The sequence below is a fragment of the Ambystoma mexicanum genome, chromosome 14 (assembly GCF_040938575.1).
Source record: "Ambystoma mexicanum isolate Mex_15411 chromosome 14, UKY_AmexF1_1, whole genome shotgun sequence".
NCBI classification, from domain to species: Eukaryota; Metazoa; Chordata; class Amphibia; order Caudata; family Ambystomatidae; genus Ambystoma; species Ambystoma mexicanum.
Genome location: NC_090940.1, coordinates 441,835,668 through 441,855,567, shown reverse-complemented (window position 1 = coordinate 441,855,567; position 19,900 = coordinate 441,835,668). Strand labels below are relative to the sequence as shown.

At 45.6% G+C, this 19,900-nt stretch overlaps 1 protein-coding gene across 7 annotated transcripts in view; it reads left to right on the top strand.

Annotated features, from left to right (window-relative positions):
• ZNF410 (zinc finger protein 410) overlaps positions 1-19,900 on the top strand; it is a 1,181,063-nt gene that overhangs the window by 452,508 nt on the left and 708,655 nt on the right. For all 7 annotated transcript variants that reach the window (XR_011283761.1, XR_011283762.1, XM_069637659.1 and 4 more), the window contains one exon: positions 7,220-7,411. Coding sequence is in view for 5 of the 7 variants with exons in the window: in XM_069637659.1 (XP_069493760.1) it covers positions 7,220-7,411 (192 nt within the window). In the remaining 2 variants the exon portion in view is untranslated. The remainder of the gene's footprint in view (positions 1-7,219; positions 7,412-19,900) is intronic.

The following is a 19,900-nucleotide window of genomic DNA, read 5'->3' as shown; positions in this document are numbered from 1 at the left end:
AATGTGTTCCCGCTGTCGCCGTTTCAGTTGCCGGTCTGGGACCTTAATATGGTCTTAAAGTTTCTGATGGGTGCTCCGTTTGAACCTTTGCACTCCTGTACATTGAGATAGTTGGCCTTTAAGACAATTTTCTTGGTTGCAATAACATCTGCTCGAGTGAGGCACTTTCTTCTAAGCCACCTTTTGCTCTGTTTTTCAAGGACAGGGTTGTATTGCGAGTACGTCCTTCCTTCCTGCCTAAGGTAGTTTCTGACTTAAACTTGAGTCAGAAGGTTGTGCTACCCGCCGTCTATCCTCCTCTGCATTCTAGTAAGGAAGAGGAAAGGCTACATAGGTTGGACCCAAGAAGAGCGTTAATCTTTTATCTTTGCTGAATGTCCAAGGTCAGAGTTGACAGCCAGCTCTTTGTAGGGTATACTGGACATAGATTGGGCCAGGCTGTTTCTAAACAGACCTTGTCTCGGTGGATCAACCTCACTATTTCTGAGTGTTACAAATTGGTTGGCAAGGAACCCCCTGTGGGCTTGCGGGCTCATTCCACCAGAGGCATGGCTATATCGACAGCCCTGCAGCGGCGGTGTCCCCGTAAAGAACATCGGTGATGCTGCAACGTGGTCTTCCATTCACACGTTTGTTAAGCATTATTCCCTGAATACTTCCCATGTTCAGGATGTTGCCTTTGGTAAGGCTGTACTTTACTCTGCTGTTTAATTGGGTATGTCTAAATTCTTCTCCTCCTCCACTCATGGATACTGCTTTGGGAGTCTGTCATAGATGAGGAATATGTTAGAGGACAATCTATTCAAAGAACAAGTTACTTACCAACTGGTAACGTTCTTTCGACTGCATGTTCCTCCAACGTATTCCTCATCGCCTTCCCAGCCTATCCCTCTAAAGAATTTCCCATGCTTTTACAGCTTTCCTTCCAACAAGGCTGAATACAGTCTGCACTGTATTATGGGCACATCGGCTCCATGATGAGAGGGGGGGGGGGGACATGAACTGAGGCTACGGGCGGCGTGCGTGCTACTTGCAACATCCAATGATGTCACCCAGGACAGAGGCCCTCGAGGGACATCGACTCAACGCCATCATCACAGGGCGCCCTCTGCCGAAATATTTCCGAAGCAGCCGAGCTGTGGACATTACATGTCATAGATGAAGAATACATTGGAGGAACATCCAGTCGAAAGAATGTTACCAGTTGGTAAGTAACTTGTTCTTCTACAGCCAATAGGTTGACTTAATGCCTCAAACAGGCTATGAACACATTATTCATAGACCCAATACGCTCCTACAGTGACCTCCATCTGGGAAGCTTTTACTTAATTGTTTTCACGTGTATGGAAATTGAGAGGTATGGAAGTAAGAAATTGGGAATGGCTAGAGAATTCCATATGCAGTAACTGTAGATTGCTGAGGTTTACCAATGGTTCCCTTTGTGTGTTAGAGCCTTTTAGTTGAGGATGGTCGATGTTTCAATATGAGGCGTTTGGATGTTCCTTTTTAAAAGAAGATTTGATTTGGCTGCATACATTGACACAATTACTGAACATGTAACCCATTCGATGTATTTGTAATTTACTTGTAATTGATTTGAAACTATCACATTAATAATTTATATTTTCTTTTTGTACATACAGTGATGTTAGATTTATAGGCCGGTAAGTTAGCTCAGTGGGTTGAATGCTCGCTGCTGTGATCTGAGCGTGATCTGCAGGTCGCAGGTTTGAATCCCGGCAAGGCCAACTCAGCCTTTCATCCTTCCGAGGTCGATAAATGAGTACCAATTTCGGTTGGGTGATATTGTATGTAAATATGTGCTCTGTAAAGCGCTTTGGATTAAGGCACTATATAACTAACACATCATTATCATCGTTATATGGTTTATGTAGGTAAAATTGATGTAATAAAACAAGTTATTAAGAAAAAAAAAAGAATGTGGGTTCTTTGCCCGCAACACCTGTAATAATAAATGATTTGGGTGAAAGCTATATGGCTATAGAGTAAACTGGTCCAAATCAGAAATTCTTCCCCGTTCTGGGAATTATCTTGGGAGAGACCTGGAGGATATGGATGTTGCCTGTTGCCTTGGTGTGTGGTTGGAAAGAGACATGGCTGGCCTCAGAAGGTACAACATGGGCAAGAACCACAGAAGACCAAAACCTGGCTGAAATGTAGACTATGATCACTGTGGGGAGCAATCAATTTGATTACAATAGTCTTGCACCAAACGTGAACTACCTTCTGTCTATTCTACCCTTACTAGTGGCTGGAAGATTCTACCAGACAATCAATTCAATTATGTAATTATTCCAGCGGGGAACGTAAGACAGTGTTAAGAAATGCGTCTCGTGGGCGCTGAGTACCTGAACTTCCAGTTGATGGTCGTGGTGAAGTAGCCAGGCTGTCCGACTGATGGTTGCTGACTGTGTAACGCGAGGAACCAGCGCAACACCCACCCTGAATTCAAAACAAGGTCAGTGGTGAACCAGCTCCCAACGCCACGGATGTGCACTTCTCTGATTTGCGTGACGTCGGGACAGTGCAAGCACTGACAGGGAAGGCGGGTCTTGACTGGATGGAAAATCCACAGCAGGATACAACAGCAAGGCTCCAGAAGTTTCAATAGACTGAAGAAGAGAACTGAAGTTGGCAGGTACTGAGGATGGATTAGTAGGCAGAGAACTCCAGAGAAGGCAGGAGGCAAGGCACAGAACCAACAGGCAAGGAGGCAGGGGAAACTAGGAACCCTGGGGCAGAACAAGGAGATGAGTAAGAAGGCAGGAAGGGAGTGGGAAAAAGGAGGCCCAGGGAACCTACTGTCAAGAAAGGAATGAGGCAAGAAACTCCCAGAGGCAGACAAGGAAAGGAACACCAGCAGGGAAGGACAAGGAACAAGAGGCTGACAAGGCTGACAAGGTGCTACTAAAGAGTAACACAGGCGAGGACGCGATCAGGAAACAAACCGCGTTGAGACGCGGTTTGTTCAAACAAACCGGCCCTTAATATAGGGCAGGCAGCACCCGGGAGGCTTGGAACGCAATCCGTGCTGTCCCCGGGTGCTGACACGCCCAAAACGAGGCTTGGGAAGCAAACTTGCAACTTCCCAAGCGCTCTGTGGACGGCGCATGCGCGGAGGGCGAAACACGGCCTTCCGCGCCTGCGCGAACCATGCGAACGGGAAAACCCGGAAGCGGCATGAGCCGCAGATGGCCGAGATCCCCCCAACCTGTATCGGGGGTAGATGCGCCAGGACGGGAAGCGCCGGGACCTGCAGATGCGCCCCGCACCCCAGGTAAGTGGCATGACAGACAGAATAAGCTTTAGGCATCTAAAGTTACCTCTGGCTAGTGGTGGTTTTGTCCTTCCCAACCTTGGGAGGTATCACCTGGCCTTTGACACCCGATACATTGGTGGCTTGCTTAGTCAGAAGTAATCGACCATAGAGACCCATGCTGCTGTGTCTGCAAATGAAGAGTGGTCCTCTTCGGACACTGGCCCTATTCATGACAGCGTCAACGGTCATCAATGAAAAGAACCCACTCACAGGTTTCCTAAGGTTTGTATGATAAAGGATCTTTTAAATGTGTGACACAGACCCTTTTGGGTTCCGAAAGGCCTGGTTCTGCAACAACCCAGCAATCAAGCTAGATGAGAAAACAATGGTCTTGCCAAACCTGTAGCTGTGGGGGTTGTGATTCAATGAACTGTGCGAGGCTGAATGTTTGATGCCCTTTGCTGAGCTTGAAAGGTGGTTCTTCTTGGGGGTTTGCTCACTGGCATAGTATTTCATGCTCCAGGGAGCTTGTCAAGGGCTGACGTGGACGAGAGTCAAGGTGAGACCACTTCGGAGATGTTGAATAACCTAGAAACTCTGTAAATAAAGACACATGGAGCGTTTATGATTTACACAGCACTGAAGATGATGTGGAACGTTGGTGTACTGGCACGCAGGTTGGAGACATGGCTGCTCCTGGTGGATGGCCCTCCTGGTGCCTCAGGATCATAGAGGCTTCCATGGATATGAGTGTCATGGTGTACCAGGCTAACATTTTAGACCGTGCCTATTGAACACTAGGGAAAATATTCAGAAGACGCCTGATAGACACAACATATTTTGGGCCTGCAAACACGCCAGTTGTACATTGTTACCCATGCTATGGAACCATGTGAGGGTCAGACGTTTCTGGGATGTGATCAAAAATATCTCCAGCGTAATTGGTCAGGAAATTAGTAATAGATGTCACCTGTTAGGCAGAAACCTGTGCAGTTCCCTCGGGTACCACTGCAAAAGATTTAATACTACAGGTGTTTGGCAGTAAACCCACTTGGTAGCAGTCTGTACCACACAGATTCACTTGGTAGCTGTGGCTGAGCAGTCAGACTTCCCTCAAGAAGAGTTAGGCAGTATACAGAGTATTCACAATAGGTCAAGAGAACACAGTAGAACAAGCAAACACTGACCAGAGCTTGGTGTAAAAGAGATATTATTATTCATTTAAAACCACATCTAATAAAACACACAGGCACTAATATTAAGCAGTTCAAAAACACGGTCACTAAAAGATATACACTCCCTTAAAAGAATATTAGACAAGTCTTAAATAAAGCCCCACTTATTTTCAGACAACGGTGAGCGCTTAACGCAGATGGCACTCTAATAATTTGTTTTAAAAGGGAGAGAAAGGCAGAGTATAAATTGAAACAGATCCCAACACTTTCACAAGAACACAGCAAGAGAGGAAGGCAGTGTCAAACCGTGAAGTTAGAGTTCAGAAAGCCGGATCCACTTTAAGAGGATCAGAACGAAATGTGTCCAAGGTCACACGGTTGAAAAGTGCACAAAAGTCTCGACAAGATTCAGAAAGAGTTGGACCAAAAGAAAGGGACCAGTTAGATGGTCAAGGCGGCCAGCCCAGTCCAGAAGGTTAAGGGGTTATTATTACCTTGTAGCAATCTTTAGAAAGGGAGGCCTGGCGGACACGGTACCTTAAAGTGGTGAGAACACTCCAGCGGGGGCAGTTGTTCCTGGCAGCGGATGCAAGTCCGTGCCTCGTCCGGGGGAAGAGAGGATCTCGTCGGGGAGGAAGACAGGAGTCCGTTGCACTGCCGGGGAAGAAACCAGCCGCGGAGTTCTCAGTTAAAAGGAGCGGTCCTTTTATTCGCGGTCCAGTGGTAAGTGGCTATCCGGTTGTTGGGGTGCTTGACACGGGCAATTCGACCACAAGACGTCCTGGGATGCGAGGAAAAGAAGGTAAACTGGTTGTGCCCACCAGTCAGGGGAAGAAGACTCTCCAGCAGGGAGATCTTCTCTGTCGTCAGGAAGTGGTGAGTCGGTTCCGCAGGGCTCCACTGGTGGTGTCGTAGCAGGTCGGCTCAGCTTCTCCCTCGTCGGATTCTCAGGTCCTGTGGCGACTTCTGAAGTTCCAGTCCCCAAAGCCCTGCTTTTATGCAGCACACCCCCATTCACTCAGCCTAGCTGTCAATCAAACATGCTAAGTGGTGAGCCGGCCGGCTCACCACTTGGGCCAATCACACAAGAGTGCAACTTCAGTTACCAAGGTAACTCAGTCCAGGGTGCCTAAACCCCCTCCCACACCCCCTGTGGTACCCAGACAGAGTGGCACCACTTTTGGAGGCTTCTGTGGAGAAGCCCGCCAAAAGTGGAACAAAGGGTTGGAGTCACAGAAGAGAACACAAACGCCATTTTAGAATCGAGTCCTGGCAAAAAATACCAACCAGCGAATTAATATTAAATAAATAAACTGGCGGTATGTTCGAGGCTATGAGAATTAAATAATTAAAGTTGGTAGCCTCGAACAATGGGAAAATCCCATAGGGATATATTCGCTGTTGAATATAAAAAGTAGTATCCACTGCCACCAGCCAAAACTCGATCAGGGGGGACGGAGACGTGCCCCCTCGACTAACAGACCCCCGGGCAATCGAATTGCCCTGACCAGTACGTCCACAATATGATGGTTTGTACTGGTTTCTGTTCATAATTTGGGACTAGTAAAGCCAATGGTGACTTTACATGCCCTGGGAGACAGTAGTCAGTCCCAGGGTATGGAGTCTATGGTGGGGTGTCACTATGACACCCTTGTGTCACTGCACGGAGGGTGCTGTGTAACACACATAGTAAAAACACATGAGACCCTATGGAGTAAAGGACCCCATAGCCCATAAAACACATTACCAGTCAAAGGAATACCATAAATCATGTCCAAGAGTGGGAGAAAAAGAGTCTCACTCTTGGCAGGAGAAAAAAACAAACTCCAGAAATCCAGCAAAGCTGCTGGGGGACTCACTAGGTTAGGAAATTCAGCCTAAAAAGAGAATTCTCCCTAACACCTGTTTGTGATGATGGTGGGCAAGGAATTAGATCATTGTTCAAATAGGGAAAGATTGTTGATTAGGATGGCATCAACGTTAGTCTGCAAACATATTTTACTAGTCTGGAAGTCAACATTGCATCTGTCTGTCGAGTAGTGTATTTGTATTTTTGTATTAATTTGAATTTGATATAGCGTTTTAACCAAAGCGCTGTACATGAGAACAAGACGGTACAATAGAATGCAGATAAAATAGGATAGTGGCACTCAGACAGCTTAAAATCTGTGCGATGTAAAGAGCAATCTTTTTCGACATAAAGGTGAAGTACACAGATTGTGGACAATCTACAGCTCCTTTGAGAAGCACTTTGTATAAGTAAACTTGACTTATAAGTGGATATCCATCAGGTTCAAAGATTTGTACTTGACATTTGTACTCCTGTTTATGTACTATCAAAAAATAAAATAATTATTTGAATGGGAAAAAATAAAAGGAATATGAAAACATGCTAGTGTTTCATTTTGTGACAAATGCAAACCATAATTGTGTCATAAGGGTCGCAAATGGGTTAATTCAGTCGTGCAGTATTACCTCCTGGGTTTATGAGGTGCTGTTTTTATGCTTTCCTAGGGTGGCAGGTTGTTAAAGTAATTACTAGATTGGATTGCAACATGCATGTATGCATACTTGGCTGAGATTGCAAGCTTTGTTGTATTAAGAATGAAGGTGATAGCGAGCATGTGTCGTTGCTAAGCATATCATACTACTTTGTAATATTTGATTGATGACCATGCTGTCTTTTTATTTTATGCACATCTGTGTCTGTTACATTTCTGCTAGTTAAAATGCAACCTCTCATGACATATCTGGTCTGTTGTAGGTTTGGCCACTTCTGCAGAGAACTTGATGTATGTCCAGGATGAAGCAGAGGACTCTGGGAATGATTTATTTTCTAGTGACAGCACTGACAGCAGCTCACCGTGGTTCTTGCGGGTCCAGGAACTGGCACATGACAGTCTGATTGCTGCGACTCGGGCCCAACTGGCAAAAAGTGCAAAAGGAACCACAAATGGTAAGTGAGATCCTTATTTGTCCTGGTAATAAAATACCTTGAGGTCCCTGTCTAGTATTTGTATACATCTTTCTACTCAACCGTTATATACATAAAGCTCCCTGTCTAGCAGCGTAATGCACAGCTACATTTATGGACCATTATTGACCGACTTCATACACAAAACTCCATTGGAAGTTGCATGATCTGCTATGCTTTGCTCTGCGAAATAATGTTGTAATTGTGTGAAAAGTGTACCAATCTACATATGCACTCTTTTGTTTTGCAATGTCAGACTGCGGTCCATCTGAAACCATGAACTGTGCAACACTACACTCAGGCAAACAATAGCATCACAAGCCCATACCAGTGTCTCGTGAGCACTTTCAAAATAATTCTTAACAGTGATTGTTAGAGAGCATTTTACACAACCCTCTAATGAGGCCTGTGTAACAATATAAACTAATGGCGGAACGAATCCCATCATTTAGTTGGATTTTCAGAATCCGCCGTCTGGAAGGGTTCTGAGAGTTCCCTCTAATGATGAACTGGGTAGATCTCGCCTAGCTAAATCAAGGTAACATACACTGAGTAGTAAGGCAGACTTCAGGCGGTATGGGAGCAGTTTAACAGTACAGTCAGCCACACAAAGAGCACTGCATTAAGTCAAGCAACATAGGAGTACAGAAATCTACTAATTTATTAGGTCTTTAAGCTCTAAGCCGGTAAAGTAAAAGTTATGCAGCTATCACAAACACACATATGCTAATCTCAAAGTGAGATCAACTATACTTTACACTAAAAAGAGTAAAAGTAGTGCAAAATTATGAAACAAGAGAAACTGTAAGCAATAAAGTGAAAAGACAATGCTTTAATATTCTAAACCATATATTTTGCCTTATAAAGGTATGGACCCTATGTCTTTAACAGACCTTCCTTACCAGCTAAGTAGGCCTTGTGCCTCAAAAGACTCAAGGTTCCAGGTGAGTACCCAAGTAAGGAGCAGGAAGTCTTGACACTCCCCCAGGATAAGATTTGACACAGCCAATAGGTTGAGCACAGTTCCAGAACACAGCGCTTTAGGTGTTTTAACAAGTAAGTAAAAGGTTTTCTGGGTATTCTGTCAATCCCACCACATGAGGGCTTACCCATAGGGTAATCTTTGGCCTGAACTCCACTGATCACAACCATGCAAGGGAGAGCGAAGGAGTGGACTTTAGGCCCGTACAAGCTCTATGGCCAGGGGAGCATGAAAGCAAGTAATCCAACCTGTGCCCTGTCCCTTACTCTGATTTTCAAAGTCATCACCACTAGGGTACTCAGAATTGCTGGGGCCACTTACTTCTGCCGTTGGTCCATTTGTAGGGGGTAAAGGGCTACAGATGCAGTGGCTGAGGTCAGCACTGGGGTTAATTCGGGCTAGACGCTGGTAACCCACTCAGATGGGACAGTTTTGAAGAAGATCTCGCAGGACGTTCCAGGTACTTCAGGATAGCAGCCACAGCAGTCCTCATGGCGAGAGGCAATCCCCAAAACACTGCAGAGAGGGTCAACCGTAAAGTTCACCCAAATTAAGGGACGGCGGACAAGACATGTGGCAGGGAGGAAGACTTTGTTCTGAAGAGCAGCAGGTAGGAAGGTCTTCAGCCGCAAGTCTTTGACCTGTAGATTGACTGTTGAGGTGGAGAGGCGTTTACTGAGGGTGGATATCTCACAGGATGTCCCTGGGACACTCCTGACAGCTTCTGGTGGCTGCCTTCTCATTCAGGGGTCTTGACAGGTTGGTTGAAGCACCGATTAGGGTCTTCTAGGATCGCAGCAAGACAGATTGGTCTTCAATAGGACTTGGCTTAGGCATGCTGGACATCCTCAGGAGCAGTCTTCCAGCACAGGCTTCTCTTCTTGACACTGTTGGTCCATCTGAGAAATGGTTGCAGGGCTCTCTTCTTATCATACATTCGGACTCGGGCCACCCTGGCCCACCAATGGCAAGGTTCTGCACCATTACAACAGGTAAGGGCTGTCCAGTCATGGGCAGTACCAAACTGCACATCTGACCAGCAACAGACATCTCATGGCTGAAATGTGTATTTGGACGAGACAGTCCAATTTCCCATATCCGCCAGGATGCGCACTTCCCCACTTTTCCCAGGAATCCAAGCAGGACCCTGCTAAAGTGCACACCTTGTATGGAATTTCCTGACCGGAGATAGCAGGTAAAAGACCAAAGAACAAGAGGCCGGAGGATATGGCAAAATCACATGGCATGGGAATTTTGATTCCATGTATCAAAATAGTATTATGAGGTAAAAAGATAAACGTGCATGTGAGTGCATGGAAAAAAAAAAAAGGCAGAACATTACCTCTGCCACCTGCCCGCCTATGCACATCAAAAAGGTAGCACATTTTACTGTGGAAACAGAAAAGGAGATGCAATGGTATCCCTGCAGTATGTCACTGTGAGGTGATGGGTGTTACATTAAAATAATAGAGGAATCTTTCACAGGGAGCTGTCTTCCCCTGCACTGTGTGACAAGGACAAGGTCAGTGATGTGAGAAACCTGCAGGTGTCTCCCCGTCTAGTCCCCGGGGATCTTCCATCCAGGTGGCCAGGACACAGCCATCGCTTTTCGATCCAGTTCATGGGGGTGGACCAGTGAGGGAGGATCACCTGGATGGACGGTTCTTGGGGAGTGGGACACCGATGTGTGAGATGCGGTATCCCCCTTCTTTAAACCCATTCAACCAAGTAGGATATTCCAAAAAACTGCCCCCCCCTTTTCTTAAACAAACTCTTTGCCACAACAACACGACAATAGACTAACACCAGAGCCGTTTACCGGACATGTCCCAATACAAGGGTCAGGCAATTGACCCGAATCATGCACACCTGATGGCCCTTTCCCTTCCCCACAGGGATAAAAGGTGGAGCAAAACAGCACAATACGAGCAAGGCAGACAGCATGACGTAAAAGCTAACTCAGCACGGCAGTTCAAGAGGAGGAGAAAGACGGCGCAGAGTGAAAGGGTGACCAGGGAAGAGCCGACCTGGTCCTTTCCGACCAAGGCCTGTGAACCCTCCACAGAGCGTATGATAAGTATGCGAACAATAGCCAACGTGTTTTGCAGCAGATGTCTACAGTACGAGAGACCCTCCTCTGCTGATTGCCAAGCCGGGGGGAGACGCTTGTCTCGGTGGTACCAACCTTGACCCCAAGGAGAAAGAAAGCTAAGCAGTTCATCACACCGGGTGAGTCGAGGGGAAGCCCGATAAGAAACGGAACAGTGTTGAGCGAGAAGTAGCGAGTAGCTATTTGAACATTGAACGAACAATGAACTGTTCATATTTTTAAGGGGGAAAACCAGCAGTAGAGAAGTCCGGCACCACGTGGTTGTGCCCTCAAGAAACTCTGGGTGATTACCCAACGGTAAAAGACTACCATAACCAGAAGGCTTTGGGAAGAGGCAAAGAAAGTGGTCATACATGGGTCTTGAAAAATCCTCTGTACCGTTGAAAAATCCTCTGTACCGTTGAAAGTCTTTGACCGACAGATGATTATGAAAGTTAAGCGAAGTGAATCCCGCCTGGTGAGAAATAGCACATGAACTGTGTTTTCGTAAAGTTGGCGAGAGTGAACCCGGAAGAGGGAAGCAGACATACAGTTCTTTGGGCTTTGACCTTGGTTAATATTTGTGAAAGCGAGGAGTATTGCAAGACAAGGGGAAGGAAGGGTCCCCCTTGTAATTTTGGGTCTGAGCCGGTCGAGGGAGATCCATGGGTATCAAGTTACCACCCGAAGTTCACTAAGAAAGGAACAGTTTGATAACATGTTGAACAAAACTTGCGAGGGGTTTAGCGCCCAGAAGAGGGGGATACCCAGGGGTGAAGCCATGACCCAATGTGTTCATAGAACAGGAACTTTGTGTTTGTTATGAGCTTCAGGCCTCGAAGGCAAGAGACTTTTATTTGAACCGCCAAAAAAACCCTGATAGCTGCTTCGGAACTGTTAGCCCATGCTGAGAAGGCTCGAGCTGTTCTGTGTTCCAAATCCCCACCTTGTCCTGTGCTGAAAACGTGGGGTAGGGAGACCTTGAGGCAATCACATACTGACCTATTATTTTTTAACACTTTTCCTTTATTTGAATACCCTATCCCACACTCTTTTGTATTTAGCGTAAGGAATTGGCAATAGGTTTTTCTTGGTATAGGCCCTTTATTTTGACACGACGCCACAAGGACTGCCTTATTTTCATTTGATTGTCGACGCTTGCTACCATCTTAGATTTAGGTTTAGTTTAGGAGTTTTTCCACCCTGCATTAACAGTTTAAGAAACACCCTTGAACTGTGATCACTTGTGTCTGTCTTTACGGTTGCCACCATGAGTTCCTTACACCCTTGGCCTTGTCTAAGGGGATGGGAACCCCTGTCAGCCAGGGTTGGAGGATCTACTTCTTCCCCCTTCCCCTTGTGCCATTCTGTTTCTGGGCAGGGTGCCTTTGTCTCCCACCATAGCTCCAAATCCAGATATTTGCCAGTCTTTCCTATAACCATATTAACCCTGCGACAAACAAGCCAGATTGGAGGAAGAGACTAGGCACCATACTCTAGCCTCCAGGAGGGTACTATCTGATCACCAGCACCCGTCGATCCAGCAAGAATGGAGAGCAAGCTGTGGATCAGCCCAGGAAAAGTAGCGCTGCACATACTCGCCATCCAAGCGAGTCGTGCAGGGCTACTGAACAGCGGCTGTGATAGCCGGGACTTGACAGTAAAAACTCCAGACCATTCGGGAAAAATTAAAGGGGTAAAGGAACCCTCCACCATAAAAACCCTCACCTTTCGGACCCAGGGGCTAGAACCCGAATCACGAACATGAGTATTCATTATCCTTGGCCGCCATGAGATACCGTGGCAGTCTGGTGCGCAGAGGGGCGAGACTTAACAGCTTCTACTATCTTCATATCGCACAGACACACCTTGGGAGGAGGAGACTGGGCAAGATAGGCCAGAGAAAGTAAACCAATCCCAGCAGGGGGAGGGGAATTGAAACTAGGAGTAGGAAGTGTGGGTTATCTGGGTGAGCTCCCTGTGGTTGGAGGTGGAGGACCAAGAGACCAGCAAGAGGAAGAATTGCAGGTTATGGAGGCGTTGTGTGGAGAAGGTGAGGTATTGGTTTTGTGAGAGCAAGGGTACTGCTGTTTGAGTGTGACTGTGATGCAAGTGACGATAGGTTATTAGTGTGTGGAGTTTTTGAGAAGTGGCTGTGTGAAAGAAAGAAAAGGTGTGTTGCAGAGAGGGGGTGAAGCAGTAGGAGTAGTAGTGGGAGGAGGAGACTATTTGGAGGAGGGGTAGAGGAGTTGGAGTGGGACATCAAAAGGTGGAGGCAAGTAGTTAGAGGAGTGAGACGTCGGGGACGGAGAACTAGTGGGAGGATTACGTCGGAGGGGCTGGCAGTAAGAGTAGAGAAGAGGCGAGAGGGCATGATTGAAGTAGCCTGAATACTAGAGCAAGTGCGAGGCACTTTCCAAACTCCAATTTGAATACTAGCCCCTGGATAGCATAGGGACAGCTAGCAAGTCACTGAGGGAGTTTACAGAGCCAACATTTAGGTAGACCGTCGGTAGTCTAAGCCAGACCTGTGGGGTTAGTGAACAGTAACGCTAACCAGGGGTTAAGGATGGCTGGTTCAGCAGGGAATCCCACAGGAGACGAGGGACGGCCATATATCCCACACAAATGTTAAATAAAACCCTTGAACATGAAAGTGCAGGAAGAAGGCAAAGAGGCCAAAGCATAGGGCACAAATCGTATGGCCGTTTTGATTTTATGAACTGTCCTTTAGGCTCCAAGTGTATTGTCATCTATGACAACTGGTAACCTTAGGAGTTGACCAGTGCTGACAAAATTAGTAAATCGAGCAACAAAGTCAAGCAGAAAGACTTTACTTACCTCAAAAGTCAGTTTAGGGTTAAAGCCATCGCAAATAGCTTGGGGTTCCGTTGATGTTAATGAAAGCAAAGTTGCAAAAAGAACAATGTTTCCTCACGCTAACCAAAAGGGAGGCTAAATCTCTCTAAAGAAAGGTAGTAAGGCAGAACAGTCAGTCTTAAAATTAAGGGGGGCTCAAAGTACTTTAGGTACATACAGTGCATGATGGAATCGGTATATGTATAAAAGACAGCAGTGGTTGAGACCCAATCCAACCTTTTTACTGATATGTGAGACCAAAATCTGGTGCAAGGCACTTCGCATATAGTCTGTGGAAGGAGGGGGCATTGGAAGATGGACATAGTGAAACATTACATTTACACAGAGGTTATCAGTGCTCAAGGTGCCACACAAACAGTATGTTGGATCCTCTAGCACAGGAGTCGGCAATCTCGGCTCTTTAGATGTTTTGAACTACAAATCTCACAATACCTCACTATTAACTATGCTGCTGATGGGAGTAGCAGTCAAAAACATGTGGATAACAAGAGGATGCAGACCCCGGCTCTAGCACATAGTACCATGATGAAGCCTGCCTGCAAAATAAAGTAACACATAGACCTAGATGGATAAAAGGCAGAACTCAGAAACCACACCCACTTGGCACCAAAAGCCCAAAATGGGCCGATTACAGCAAAACATTACTCTCCTATGAAAGAGATACAGTAAAACATTATTAATGCAATGAAGTATTTCATATTGACAGGAGTGGGAGTTGAGGCTGTAAACACACATTTCAAATCAAGCACGCTTGCTAACATTCCAATCTTTGGACCTAAGGGACCAAGAGTGCACTCTGGAAGAATGGCAACGTCAAGGCGAAGAGTTCCAGGTAACCTTTAAAGGTTCCATAGAAATTATAGGACGAAGTCAGTAGGCATTTCTGTGGATGTGGTGAATATCAACAGTAAATCCCACTTAAACCCCTCTGGTGCAGAGATGGCTGCAACCCCGCCCAAGGGGACACAACAGAAGAACCCTTTGAAGAGATCCAGGGCCACGTTGGAGACACACCAGCACCAGAAAGAGTTTATTTATTTATTTATTTATTATGCATTTTTAAGGCACTTATACATCAAGTAAATTGTGTTTCAAAGCACCCACAGGGCAGCTGGGAGGGAGCATGAAAATTAAATGCAAATATAACAATGAACAATAGAGGGAGACCTACTAGGCCTTGTGAGCATTCAGAAAATGGAAGTGCATAGAAAGAGAAGGAATGTGGGAGTGGGGGGTAAGTGCTGGGAGTGCCAGCAGAGAGGAAAGTGCTAGGGAGTGAGCAGCTGTTAAGTGACTTGGTGAGAATGCTAAGATGCCAATAAATAATTTATTTATTTAATTAATGTGATACAGTCTATTTAATAAACTTTACACATATTGATAACTAAACACATATATAAACCAAGCTTCAAATAAACAGAATAGTAACAATATAACAATATGATAAAGAATAAGCCATTTACAGATATAAAATCAATCTAAAAGCTCAAGTAGCATGTAAAAAAAAGTAGAAAAACAGAGACAGTACAAATTTACACAATAACACCCACAATGCCCACTATGATATACGGACAGAAATTCAAGGCGGTAAACTATACTTAGTCCATTTCTCACAACTACAGTACCAAGGGAACTCACAGCACAGCCGATTACCTCGTCCCAAGGCAGGGGCAGTGACTATTTTAGGATACGAGTACTAATTTCAGATCTGGATATCCAATATTTCTTCTATCCTAGTCCAGATGTTGAAGAGAGCTAACATTACTCGCATGCTCTCAGAATTCATGCAGTGATGCCAGAATAATGACGTTCCGATTGATGCCAGATTATGGGAGAACTTCCCCAAGTGACATTGGATTACATTGATCATGGTACCACATTCTGTCAAAACATGTCTTGCTGACTCTAATACATTGCTTCCTTTACACAACCGACAAGTGCGTTGTTCCACTGGCAACTGCAATCTTCTGCCCGTGACCAACAGGATAGGGAGTTGGTCCAGCCTTAAAAGAAGAATAAATCGTCGCAGTTTTTTTAGAAGGGCAGAGATTGAGATACCCTTGGGGTTGCATGAATGAGTACAACCTGTATTGTACGAATTCATAGCTTTTCAACGAGCTAAGGTGAGCGAAATTCTCTAACCAATCCCACATTTCTACCCGCTTGTCAAGTGCATTTTGAACTTGCTTAGAATATGGCCCTTCTCGCCAGGTCCATCCAATTTTAGCAAAATGTTTTATCATCATCACAGATGGAGACTGAAGATTATGTTTCTTGCACAATTCTTGGAAGATAGTGGTCAGGAGAGGATTGGATGTTACACTATGCATTTTCAAGAAGTGCCCCAATCTCCTTTTCATGACGATAGCCTTCATAGAGGGTAGTCCCAATTCCAATCGAATAATTGCCATCGGAACTCCCGGACCCAGCCAAGTATACGACGCCAGAATTTCCCCTCGATGGTTTGAAGCCAACTAAGATCTAAGTCTAGAAGTGATTCTAGACCATAAGTCATCATAGGGATAAATACCTGCGTATATAATTGGCGCGTACCCCAAAGCGTAAATCCTCCTTGCTTATTGGTAGAGTTGGCTATAAGAGATGTTACTTGCGCCGCTCGCATTGTACGTGAGAGCTTAAGTGCCACATATTCCCCATTGGGCTCAAAATCAATACCTAGATAGCGATAGAGTGGGGCGTATGGGATCAAGTTATTATTCACCATGAGGTTCACTCGGGAAACTCTTTTGCTGGTAAATCTCAATACCTTAGTTTTATCTAGGTTAATAATGAGACCATTGGATTCGGCGTACTCCCATAATGCTGTGGCTGATCTACGTAAGCCACCAATAGTATGGTCAAAGATGACCAAGTCATCAGCATATGCCAAAACGGTGCAAACAGAGTCCCCGATTTTAGGGGGGCAATTACGGGCAGAAGTTAGAGCAAGCGGGATATCATGCACATAAAGATTATAAACTAGGGGGGCAGTCACACAGCCCTGTTTGACCCCCCTGTTTTGATATACCTTACTAGTCAGATGTCCCTCCTGGTCTAATTTTAACCTGACCGAGGTATTATGATGTAACAATCTAAGAAAATACAGTATGCCAGCAGGGCAACCTAGGGCAGCAAGTTTAGACCATAGGCGTTCTCTAGGTACCAGGTCAAAAGCTGCTTTAAAATCGATATAAAGTGCATACAGCAGTGGCTCATTTCTTTTACGGGCTCTTGCTCTCAATAAGTTCATTACCATCAGATTATACCCGGTGGAGTAGCCTTTTCTAAAACCACATTGGAATTTAGATAGTATATGGGCCTCGTCTACCCATGTCTGAAGGTCCTTGAGCAACAGGGCGGCAAACAATTTGCCTGTCGTATCCAGCATAGAAAGGAGTCTATAATTATTCGGATCTAGCCGATTTCCCTTTTTAAATACCGGAATCAACACGGCTGTTTGCCACGACTTAGGTATCACCCCCTGGTTCAAAATTTTCTCAAACATAATTGCCAACAATCCTGCCCAAAACTCGGGTTGGGCTTTGATAACTATATTGGCTAGGCCATTAGGGCCGGGAGCTCTAGAGGATTTTAGAGTTTTTATCTTACAGAATATCGCAGTGTATGAGATATCAAATGATATACTGGATCTTGGAGGTAACAGTGGCAACCTCTCCTCTGTCTGCAAGATGGCATTAAGATTCTGCATGAAGTCCTCCCATTCCTTTGCACCGATGGGATTTACCAATTGCCCCTTGACTGTTTCCCTAGCTTCACCCAGAAGTGCCCAAATGCTACGTGTGTTTTTTGGACAGATGGTGTGAATCAATTTCTGATATGCCAGAGATCTTTCGGCGAGTCGTAGCTTTTTGATATTGGCTCTATATTTATTTTTGCTTTTCCTAATAGCCATCCTAAAATTTTCTATAGGTTCGCACCTTTGCTTGATCGTGCGTAGCTCCCTTCTAAATTCCCTCTTAGTGTCTCTGATCTTTTTATTAAACGGGAGTATCCCACCCTCTGGTCTAGTCATACTCCAGTTGGGGGCTGAGGCATGAGTATTACAGAAAACACTGATCCAAGTTTCTATAGCTTCAATAGACATATCGTTGAAATTGGGTATATGGGGCCAGTTTTCAATATTTAGCGCTTCTGATGCCAAGTGTATGTTCTTAGCAGTCCACCTAATACTAGAGCCCGCTTTGTTTACCCAAATTGTACCCATATTGCTCTTTTCTGTATTAGTATGGGAAATATTTAATACACACTGGAGTGCAGCGTGGTCACTCCATTCATTTAAAGATACCGTTAGGTCAACAACACACAGCAACATTTTAGGGCACACAAATATATAGTCAATTATACTGGAAGTAGACCCATTACCCCACGTTTGCTTCCCTGGATGGTCACTATCAGTGTACCCATTCAACATCTCCAAGTCCCAGTTATCGAACAAGAGACGCCACTGCGGGCCTTCAGTATCCTTTTTAGTATGCGTAAGTAACCGCTTGTTTCTTAACCTCGGATTTTGTGGCTGTAGCCCTCCCTCCCCCGGTATTCGGCAATTGAAGTCACCTACTACCATTACCGCTCCGTTTCCCAGAGTGGCTGACCAGGATGCCAACAGCTCGTGAAGAGCTGCTTGGAGTGACTCACTTATCCGGGCATAAGGAGGATTATATAGATTTATCAGCAATACATTTTCTCCTTTGCCCTTAGGCCCATATTCAACTTCCACTGCCAACAGATTATTATCTTGGCTACAGGGTATCTGTTTCGAGTGCAGACAGCTGGCCACCCCAGTGAGCAACCCACCGAATGGTCTACCCTTCTCTCCCCTTTTCGCGAAAGATTGATAAGTCACATATCCATCCAGTAATAATGGGTCCATCGCCCAGGACTCTTGTAAACATATTAGCTCATGTTTGGCGACAAAGTTTACTGATCCCTCAGAGGACAGCAGATGCGCAAAACATCTGCAATGCCACGATAGTAATGAACAGGTTCAATGATTGGATAGAACTTCGGGAAGCGATTCGGCCAACCAATTTAGCACGTGTTGTATGCCAGCCACTTCCACTTTCTTTCCCTTAGGTACAATCGGACAGACACCGAGATCAGCCGGTCCACTTGTTTCACTGTTATCGACACAGGGATCAAGTTCATCCAAGTCTGCATCTATCTCCACGTCAACTGCCCATAACTCGTCTCAATATTTCCTGATCAGCTGTGCGGTAGATAAAAACTTGCAATGCAGGGCAGATACACACGAATTCCGTCCCTTCAATGGCTCCACAAACTGGAAGTCATCAGATTGCAACACGCGCAGTTCAGGGACAGAGTATAATCGAGTTAGGAGCTCCGACCGAGACAGCCATCTGCGATCGCCGTTGTTGTAAAGGTTCTTGATCCGGCATACCCTACTGAATGACTTGCCTGATCCGGCCTCCATTGATTTGGTGGGAGGATGGATGATTTTAGCCTGAGGCAGCAGAGGCTGGGACGATTTCTCCGGGGACCCACATAACCTTTCCTCTGTCAACTGAGCATCGCCTTTAAGTTGTTCCCACTCTTCGTCCTGCTCCTCCAGTTCATCCAAGGTCAATGTACCTTTGGCCTCAGCACACTCAGCCTCCCTTACAGGCATTAGCGGCTCCTTCGACTGTTCCTTGTTCTGATCTTGGTCCGTAATCAGCCAGCTAGTCAGGCAGCCACCTCCAGTGCTGTTCTTTTTCTTAGCTCGGGCAGCCCTTTTCTTTGCTTTTTTTGAGCGGCCACCGATTTTCACAGATTCTTCTACTGAGGGACACACTGACAGTTTTTTCCTGTTTTGTTGAGCCTTCTTAGCCAATTTGCGCTGTTGGCGAGAGAAAAAGACCATCTCGCTCTGAGCCATGATTACAGAGGTTTCTTTAGTTGACTTAGCATTTATCTCCTCAGCTATGTCAATGGCCTCCGCTAAGTTGATTTCTGCCTCGTCTTCCACAGGATTTTCATAAGTCCGGGGAGTAGTCGGTGCGGTGGTATTGGCTAAAATACGCCCGGTCATTTGGAGCAGAATTTTTAGGGCAAACTGAAGAGAAGTTACAGACGATTGTATCTCTGCTAATTCATTTGCTCCAGGAAACGGGACAGATAAATCCATATCCTCATTGTCCGGGACGTCCTCCATTGACACCATTACCAAATTAGGGGAGGCAGATAATCTGCCCATCTGCTCTGAGTGGCCCGAAGTGATAACAGGAGAGGCCGCAGGATTCGTTCCCTGCGTCAGATCTTTATTATCCTGCCTCCTGGGTATTAGGGGGGGTCATCCCACGTTGAATACTCAGGCATAAATCAAGTAGAGAGTTGTTGTCGATATCATCGAAATTAGTAGTACTCAAACAGTCCCCCCCACCCCCTCCAGTGTATGCTGGTTCCTTTATAATCATAGAATTAATTTCAGGTATAGGATTTGGAGGGAAGAAACCAGTAATCATCCCTTGGCCTAGGAGGGTGGTCTTTTTGAGCTTCTTCA